The sequence below is a fragment of the Eschrichtius robustus genome, chromosome 7 (assembly GCF_028021215.1).
Source record: "Eschrichtius robustus isolate mEscRob2 chromosome 7, mEscRob2.pri, whole genome shotgun sequence".
Lineage (NCBI taxonomy): Eukaryota > Metazoa > Chordata > Mammalia > Artiodactyla > Eschrichtiidae > Eschrichtius > Eschrichtius robustus.
In genome coordinates, this window is record NC_090830.1 from 107,763,353 (window position 1) to 107,773,407 (window position 10,055).

A 10,055-nucleotide genomic window follows, 5' to 3' on the forward strand; every position below is an offset into this window, starting at 1 on the left:
GGAAACTCTGGGGGAGCGCTGCCCAGGACCACATCCCGCAGCTCCACCTGCAGCACTCTCAAGAGGGCTGCTGCCCACTGGGATGGCTCTGCTTCCCTTCCAGGCTGACAGTGAGCTTGGAGGTTCCTTCAGCCATGGACCCAACCCACACAGGGCCAGAATCATCATTCCTTCATTCAGCAAATATTGACGAGTACCTACGACGTGTCGCTGGGCACTGGGCTTACAGCAGTGACCAAAGCAGACAACAATCCCTGACCTCACACAGTTTGACATTCCAGCCTCGTATCAGTAACGTGAGGGCTGCTGGCAGGAGCTGCCCAGAGAGTGCTGTCCTAGAGGGCTCCGGTGACCCCCCAAAAAAGGAGCTGATTGGTAAGGTCACTGTCTCTGGGAGAGAATGACAAGATGGAGTGGGGCCCCAAATTCCAGGCAGAAGTCAGGTCTAGAAGTGAGAGGAAGGACTACAGACTTGCTCGTGAGGAAAGAGCTAGTTCCCAGGCCAGCACCCTCACCCTGACTCCTGAGCCATTAGCCGTCAGGGACTGCCGACTGTATTTATTGATGAAGGAATATATATGTTTATCATACGTGAAGGCCCTGGCATTTATCAAGCCACCAGCTGAAAAGTAAAGCTGCTGTCAGCCAGTTCCCTTGGGTTTAATAAACCCAAGAGGCTACAGAGCACTTTAACAGTTTACAAGGTTATTTGCATATCGTTTGAGCCTCAGGTAGACAATGTTGGTGACCTGAGTCCCATACCCTCAGCTCAACTCTGGGCAGTTCCGTGCATCCACTGCATGGCTCCCCACTTTTCTGCTTGAGAATCTTTTCGGCATCCGTAGAGCTCAAGGAGCCCGCCCACGCAGATGCAGGGAAGTTCATGCCTCAAGGAATGGTCATATTCTCCCAAACTGGCTGCAACAATAGCCCCCATTCCACATGCTCTTTTAACAATGTGACTTTGACATGCCTCTCGTGGAGAGACGGGCTATGTTCCCTCCCCTGAATCTGGGAGAGCTTGTGACCATGGTGGAAGTGATGACACGCAGCTTCTGAGGCAAGGTCATAAAAGGCAATACAGCTGCCATCTGGTTCCCTTGGGATGTGCACACTTAGAATCTAGCTGCCATGCTGTGAGGAAGCCTAATCAGCCCGCATGGAGAGCACACAGAGAGGCTACCTGTAGGTTCTGGCCAACAGTCCAACTGAGGCCCCAGGCAACAGCCAGCCTCAACCGCCAGATGTGAGAGAACAAGAGAGCCTCCAGATGATTCCAGCCCCCAATTGTCAAGTCACCTCCAGCCTGCAAGTCTTCACAGCAGAGGCTCAGACACTGGGGAGCAGAGGTAGACCACTTCTGCTGTGCCTTTTCCAAACTCCTGATCTACAGACCCACCAACATAGTAAAATGGCTGTTGTTCTATACCACAGAGTTTGGGTAGTTTTTTGCACAGGAATAGAAACTGGAAAAGGGAGCAAACAATGAAGGACAGCAGCCTTTGGATAAATGCTCCAGCCTCCTGTTCCCTGGGCAGATAATTATGGGAGGCCTTATGGAAGGGCTGGGTGGGGACATGGCCCCATCAACTAAAGCAGCTACCTCAACTCCACTCCCTTCATTGGATTTCCTCTTTCCCTGTCATACTCGCCCTGCTCCCTCACCCTGTTCCTTGGGGTCACCTCCTAAATGATTTATCTACACACAAGTCCTGTCTAAGACTCTGCTCTCTCAGGAGTACAGCTACAACTAGCCTTGTGTCTATCCTAAAAGGCAAGCAGTTTTGTTCCCACCCCCATTTTGCAGATGAGGAGACTGAGGCATGGAGACGGGGAGGACCTGCTCAAGACCATATGAAGAGTAAGAGGCAGGGTCAGGACAAGAATCCTGGCCTCTGGCTCTGAATACAGCTAAAGAATTATGGGTGAGTGCAAGCAGCCAGGAGAAGCCCTCAGAAGCTTTGCAAAAGTTGTTCTCAGGGCCGTGGTGGTTGGAAGGATGTCTTGTAATTTACTGTCAGTTGAACTCTTGACCTCACTTAACAGTATCAGATGAAAAACAAACAGCAGAGCCGAGGAGGCCTGACAGAGACCACACCCAGGAAGTCCCACGCATTTTACCAGCCCCAGGCCAGGAGGGCTTCCCAGGCCCACTCCCACTCCACAATCATCTGATTTTAAAAGCGTCCCTTTTTACAGCACCAAATTGATTGTTTGCTAGTAAATTTAAATTTTACACCTTAAAACTTACTTCAAAGGTCAGCATGAAGATGTTCTTTCACAAGTTTCTAGGAAATCTGTTTATAAAGTACTTAACTATATGTCAGGTACTGTCCTAAGCACATTAATCTGTTGGGAATCATCCTCATTTACAAATGAGGAAACAAAGGCATGGAGAAATTCAGTGACTTGCCCAAGGTCACACACAGTTTGTAAATGACAGAGTAAATAGTAAAATGTGTAAATGGTAAAACTGTAAATGACAGAACACTGACCCGTTTGCTCAGCCTCTGAGATCCTGAGCTGGAAGCAAAGGTCATAGAACCATAGATGACTGAGAAGGAAGGGGCCAGGGGCACAAACTCAAGTGCCCACAAGGAGTGAAGAGGGCGCAGGGCAAGATGGCAGATGTGGACTAAGGGAGCCAGCTCCCTGGACCTGTCAGTTTGCCACCCTAACTAGTCCAACAGTTTCACTCTATGGATGAGGAATTAAGGGCCAAAGAGGAGGGGCTTGCCAGGGTACACAGCTCCTGAGAGGTCAGGAACAGACCCCAGACTCTCCGTCTGCACTCTGCATCCACAGCAGAATGGAGACACACCCCGCCCCCGCCCCAGCTCAAGAAGGGGCAGGTGGGAGGTGTTTTAGGTTCAAAGCCCTGAGGCAGGTCCTAGGCAGAGGACTTCTGGCTAGAGGGGTCAGAGAGTTAGCATGTGACTGGGATAGGAGGAAAGGCCGCCCCTTAAGGTTTGGTTTGAATATGGAACCAGGAAAGACAGCGCTCCCCGCAAGCTGAGAGGCACTTTCTTACACTGAGTCTCCAGTCCTTGGTGAACTGCTTATTGTCCTTCCAGAAGGCGGTTCCCTTGCTCAGGGAATTTCCAGAAGCATGAGTAGACCGATGTGACATTTCCCCTAGGTCTCCCTTGCCATCGCCCTCTTCTGGTCACTCTTAGCATCAGCATGGATGAGGGAGAGGTCAAGAGGTTGGGAATATGGAGGATGGCTGCGGAGGATGAATGGAGCTGGCTGAAACCACACAGCTACTTTCCGGCCCTGCTGCCCATCCTGTCCTGTCTGTGAAGAGTCACAGAACACGCATGCCCTGGTTATCTAGCATTTTCTCCAAAATTATTGGAGAAAAATGAGGCCCCAACAGGCAAACCTGCTTCAGTGTTATTCCACAAGGCTGAGACCAGGAGCTGGAGAGCCCTCACAGACGGACCTATGCCTCTTTCACCGGGATTCGCAGGCCCTAGATCAGCACCCAGCATCCCAGAGGTGCTCGATACATTCCCGAACGCACTGATTGCTGCCCCAGCCCAGGCCCCAGCTGCCCACACTGCCTCCCAGAGGCCCCAGTTCACATCCAGTAAAGTCCAGGACCTGACAGGTGCAGGCGATGGCTGATCACTTCGCCCCCATCCCAGTTTTGCAGCCCCAGTGCCCCTCATTTCAGGCAAGGGCACCATTCAGTGCTCCAGAGACTCTTCAACCCGGTCAGGACCAAGGGCCCATGAGGAACTGAGATACCTTAGTCAGGGCATAGTACCTGCTGATATTCTCTCAAATTAGCCAGGAATCAACTCTGCCCTCCTTCCCAACTCAGAAGCCCCACAAGGTACAGCAATAATAGATGGCTATACTGGAGGACTCTTCCTGCAGCATGAGCCCAGGACCCTCAGACCTGGTATGATCCTCAACCTTCACAAGATTCTCAAGTCTCACACTCTCCTAGGTCCTCTGGCCTCCCAGTAACCTGGTCGCCCCCAGACTTCACCCAGTTCTGACCTGTACCAACCCCCAGCCTAGACCACACTCGCTGCAGCAACAACACCAATAATTACAGTGTCATCACAATTATTCCATTTGCAGAGAATTTCCCCACAGATTATCTGAGTCCTCCTACAATTACTGTCCCTAATTCAGATGAGGAAACTGAGGCTACTAGAGTTTTCCAGGGAGTGAGGGAACGGGGTCACACTGGCTCACGCACGGCACTTCCCTCATCAACTGGAAGAAAAGCACCCTGCCCTTCTGCAGATGGAGGCTGCGAGCTTCCCTTGGTCCGCTCATCTCTGCGGGCCGCCGAGTGAAGCGGCCGGACCCTGCCTAGAGATAAACACCAGGAGCCGCTCGGCGGGCTTCTGAGACCGTCCGCTCTCGGGGGCGTGAGTATCCCTCTGTCCCAGCTGGGAACTGTCCCAGACCCATCGGCTTTCTTTGGAACATGCGCTTGGGCCCTTCTGGGGCTGACGCCTCAACTATTCCGGCTCGGAAGCTGCTCCCCTTGGGACACACAAGCCGGTTGGTGGTTAGTGGGAAGCGGGAGCTGCAGTGCCCCGCGCCAGAAAGACCCCCGCGTGCCGGGGCGCGGCTTCCTGGCGGGATTAGAGCACCTGACGGCTTCCATCTCCGCCGGCCCAGGGAGACCCCCAGGCGCGACCACACTGAGGGGGCTACAGGGAAGTCTGCGGCAACTTGAGTCATACACATTCCCCCTCGGCTACCTCTTTCTTTTTGCCTGCTGTGAAGCTTTTCGCTTTTTATACTCTCTTCCCGAGAGTAACCACAAGATCTTGGGAAACTTTGCGTGAAACTTACAAATGCCATGAAATCGGAGCCAGCAACATCGTGTGAGCCTGAGAACGCCGCGCCCAGCCCGGCTCCCGCTCCTCTGCTCCAGCCCAGCGCGACCGACGGTGGCCCGTGTTGACCACCTGGCTGTCAGGCGACTCCGGCACCCGTCCCAGTCCTTGGGCCCCCTCTCGGCCTCGGGCACCCGCCCTCATTCGCTTTGGGAACGCTCCCGCGGCCGCCACCCTGTGCGCGCCGCAAACCAGGGGCCGGGACGTCCCAGTCGGAGTGTTATTTAAGCAGTCCCTCTGGGGCATTGTTTTCCCGGGGAGCTCGAGGGATCTCGGGGGGGGGGGGGAGGGGAGGGGAGACCCGCCCCCCAGACGGCTGAGCTGGCTTGCCCACCACCTCATTTGCATTTCAAAGACAAACTTCTGCCGGACATCCCCGGCGGCGGCGGCGGCGGCTGCGGCACCTACCGGCTTTGCACGGGTCATGGTAATGCTCCAGCTGCCGCTCCGCGCTCTCCTCGCCTTCCAGCACCGAGTAGTCCCAGGTGGCGTCCGAGCGCTCCCCGAGCCCCCAGGCGTCGCGGGGCAGCGGCAACAGCAGTAGCAGGAGAGGCAGCAGCAGTGGCACAAGGGCCCCGAGCGCAGTCACCCGGGGCATGATTGCGAGGGGCCGGCTAAGACCGAGGGAGTTGGGAGCACCGAAATCTGGGCCCTAGCGGGGGACGGTGTACAGGGTCGGGTCGGTGGCGACCCGGTAGCGGCGATTACGCGCGGCTGCCCGGCATGGCTCGGGCGTGGAACCAGCAGAGCGCGGCGTCCCGGTCCGCGTCGGCGCGCCCAGGCAGCAGCAGCCGCTCGGAGCTACTTGCCCGGCGGCCGAGGCTGCGGCGGCTGCGACCGTGGCGGTGGCGGCGGTGGTTGGAGCAGTGGCCGCTCCGCCCCTCTCCACCCGGGCTGGACCGCACAGACCTCGCCAGGGGCCCCGGGCAGCCAATCACTCGGGCGCCCGAGGCGAGGCCCCTCCTCTTCCCGGCACCTCCGCAACTTCGGAGGAAGGGGAGCGAGGTGAACAGGCTGAAGGCAAGGACCCTGGGCCAGCCGCGCTGCCCCAGAGCCGAGGGAGCCCTTCTCCGGGCGCCACCGCGCCTCCGGCCCCCCAAAACGCTGCTCCTTAAGATCAGGGCTGGACTTCCCGCCTTGCTGTATTCTGAAAACTCACTTTGCAACTCCCCGATGCACACGTGGGTGAAGGCAGGAGGCAGTGGTTAGAGCTCTGAGCTCAGGACCGGGAACCCGACGCGAGCGATCCCTGATACCAAATCACTATGTGCTTTTCGTACAATCGTTTCTCTGTAGGGATGAAGCGAATCTTCTCTCTGGTTGCTTTCGGCGCAGAAAAAAAAAAAAAAAAAAAAAAAAAAATCGAGGATTACGCTCCTCTCAGCTTTCTCAAACTTCCCTCGTCCAGCCGTCAAGGGCGCTTGCTTGCAGCGCCCACCTAGCCTAACGTGTGGCTGGTGATTTGAGTGGCTTAGGGAAGGATGATTTAAAATGACGGGCTTCTCCTCTTTGTGACCCCATCCTTTAGTAAAACAGTGTAAGATGCTTCAAATAGGCAAAAAGATTGACAAACAGCTGTACGTGCTATTTGTGTTAAACTACAGACATGTTTTTTTTAAATAAGCCACTCACCATTAACTTGATTGAATAAAAACGACCAATTTCTGAAGTCTGGTTAATTTTGTGCCAATTAAAAACATATGCCCAAATAATTTAAGAGAATAATCAAGAGCTATTTGAAAACCCCTGCTACGTTGTACCTTAAACGTAAAAATTGTTAGAACTGAGCCATTTCGATTTATAGACATAAAAAGTACTATTACAGAGAGACTTTTCAGAGACCTTTCTATGCAAGCAAAATGGCCCCAGTCATGAAGTAAGACACACCAATGTGTAGAGATTTTCAGCATCACTCCCAGCAGCATCTTTTTTCATTTAAACTGCAAGCAGAAAAAAGTGGACTGAGCTTTCCTTTTAGATTTTCATATGGTTTCACAGCCACTAATGACAAAAGAGCTGACAGGGAGCCCCGAGCTGGGCTTTACACAGGATTCCGAATTTCTTGCATTATGATTATCTGTCTTCTCATCTAGTAAGTAGGGTAACAAGTCCTTCAAACCAGTAAAGATTTAAAAGTTAACCACTGGACGGGTGCTACTGGATATTTTGTCTGGGCCCTAAGAAATGCAAGTTGACCCTGCTTCATGCTAAGTCTTCATCAAATGGGCACATACAGGATGGAGCCAGGTTGGGCAAGAACTGACAGACAGGAGGAAGTAATCTGGGGTGGGTGTGTGGGTGGAATGGATGTCACCAAATGGCAGGGAAGGCCAAGTGGCCATTAAATAGGTGTGGGAAGGGGTTGAACGTCATTTCTGCCTGAACACTAGGAGTCAAACCCAACGCCATAGGTCTCTGCATTCAACCCAGTGAAGGTCACCACCTGTCAGTAGAGAAGTCCACAAAGTCAACAGCTCAAAAGCCTAACAAACTTCTGTGACACTTCCACGTCTCCAGATGGCACTAGGCAAACAGCCAACTGGCCTCCTCATTAGCAGGGAATTCCTCCGGAAAATAGACATTACAGGCAACCTCTTGGGCAAACACTGAGGTTGTGAGCTTTTATTGCCTCTAATCCCCACCTCATGAGTAGCTGCCAGGCTTCTCACCAACACTCTTCGCCCAAATATTTTGAAGACAGTCATGCTCCGGGATGAGCAAACGGCAGTTTTATGTCAGAAGCCCTGTTTAAATGCTATTTTAAAGGCTATCAAACAAATCAACAGACTATTTGAGTCATAGTACAGAAAAGTTAGATAGGAACAATTGAAAGGGATGGTTAATATTTTCTTCTCAGTTCTATGGTTTCTGATTTCACTCACCACTTTTATATTTTCAACTTTAATCGGGGTTCAAATAACTTTTAAAATGTATCTTTTAAATCCCACGAAAAAACTAAAGATAGATTTAGAATAAAAGGCTTTGTGATCTAAAGCCGCTCAACTCAGTTCCATTATCACATTCATAATTTGTGGGTTTCCTCCCCCATAGCTCATGGTCCTGTGGAAACGTGGAAGTCATTACAAGCTTCCCCCCCTTTTAGTCAGATGTCTGTCCTCCACTCAACTCATTCCAGCTCTACCCCTATGCCCCGAGTGATGCGGCTCTTGCAGCAGCTCTCAGATGCCTCCACACCTACCAAGTTTTATCCTCCTTACCTACTCCACAGAGGCCACTTTGTCCTCCTCGTGCCTTTCCAGGTTACTATACACCATCTTCTCCAAGGCAGGGAGCAGAACCTCCAGGGTAAAGCGGGCACTCTCAGTTGCTGGTTCATTTCTTAGTTTACATTAACTGACCACTGAGAAGGTACTTTGAGTTTTAAAAATATTTAATACTGTTACAATTTTTAGCAGCTGCTGAAAACCTTCTGTGGCTCTCTGAAACCTCTACCCAAGCCCGTAAGGGTGGCACGTCAGGTCCTCCATCCACCACCAGGCCGTCCTTCCACGTGGATTCCAGCCTTGGCTCTTGCCACCTCCGTCTCTCCACTCTTGTTGCATTAAACACCTTGCAGTCATCCTAACAGGGCCCTGCTGCTTCACACCTCCATGTCCTTGCCGGGGACAACTTCATAACCACACAGCCTGCATCTTCATGCCACCATTACTGCAGCTACCACACCTATGACACCTATTTATGTCTATCCTACCCTTCTGGGTCTCTAGCCTGTAGCAGACCCGTCTGACCAACTCTAACTTGGAAAGCGCCTTCCACATCTTACTCTCTAGACCCTCTTCCCTCCAGTGACCTCCAAGGTTAAGTCCCATAATCTTAGTGGCTTAGACTGAGCCACTAAGAACTGCAACATTGGCCAGTTTAAGTGACTTACATCAAGTTCTCCCTACAACCATGTCCTCCATTTTAAAAATGTGAAACTCCTATCACTTTAAGCATGCAACACTTTGAAAATAACTTTAAAAACGTTTGTAGACTACATTACCACCGTTGACTCCATGTGTCCCAATGCAAGCTTATTCCCTCCCCCTTTTCTAATGTTAAACTGTAGATTAGCTATTTAATAAAAGTTCTCACTTTGAAATCCAGAAGGTGGTTGTATAGCAGATTCCTTTATACTCCTAGTTTTCTAATCAGACAAAAAAGTGTTCACTAAAGAGATCAAAAGTAACTCAAATTTGCACCAATATAACTATTTGGCTAACAGGAATTGCCAAGTAATAATACGTGTCAACTGAGTCTGGTAATAAAATCAAGGGGAGAAAAGAACCAAGGAGGTTGACAATAATTTAAATAACTAGTTAAAACCGAAGATGAAAAAAAAGCACAAATAGACCTGCAGAAACTAACCACTAATTTTGATGTAGTACAATAAAAATAATCCCTTCCGTTGGTATAGAACACTCATTTCCGGTATGATCTCTATGACAATATTTCCAATATTCTCTCTTCCATAGGCTGGAGAGGTGATATCCCCATTTTACAGTTACAACAGTCAAGACAACAGGACCCTAATTTTGATTACTTCTGGGCTAAAAATAAGAAACTCTTTAGCTGCTCTAGTTTCTTACCTATAAAATGTAGCTGTCTACCCTATCAGCTTCACAGGACAGTTGTGAGAAAACATATGTGAAATTGTTGTGAAACAGTAATAAGTACTAGACAAATGCAATGCATTACCAATCAGGAGAATGACGGGCATAGGGGTAATGGGGTTTGAATGCAGGAGTCAGAGTTTGTATATAAAGAAAGTCAAAGGAATGGTAATAAAAGAGAAAAATCATTTCTTAAAAAGACAAACCTTGTTCATTGTACCATTCTTTCCATTTTCTGTACTTTTTTTTTTTTTTTTTCAAAATATAAAGCTGGGGGAAAAAACCAAATCTCAAATTTTAAACCCTTTGTTTCAGGGGTCAGCCCACTATGGCCCACTGGCTGTTTTTGTTGTTTTATTGGAACACAGCCATGCTCATTAGTTGATGTACTTTCTCCCATGGCTGTTGTGCTACAATGGTAGAGCAGTTGTTACGGAGACTGTACAACTCTCAAAGCCTCAAATATTTCCTATCGGCCTCTTTACAGAAAGTTTGCTGACCCCTGCTTTATTTAATTGTGCAAAGCTATTAGTAATCTCTTCATATGCGTGCCAATAATAATGGGTTATCCCTT

The 10,055-nt window shown here is 50.3% G+C and overlaps 1 protein-coding gene across 1 annotated transcript in view; it reads right to left on the bottom strand.

Annotated features, from left to right (window-relative positions):
* TLL2 (tolloid like 2) overlaps positions 1-5,667 on the bottom strand; it is a 135,080-nt gene extending 129,413 nt beyond the window's left edge. The window contains exon 1 of the mRNA XM_068548993.1: positions 5,277-5,667. Within this exon, the coding sequence (XP_068405094.1) occupies positions 5,277-5,466 (190 nt within the window). The 5' untranslated portion in view covers positions 5,467-5,667. The remainder of the gene's footprint in view (positions 1-5,276) is intronic.
* Between the last annotated feature and the right edge of the window lie 4,388 nt (positions 5,668-10,055).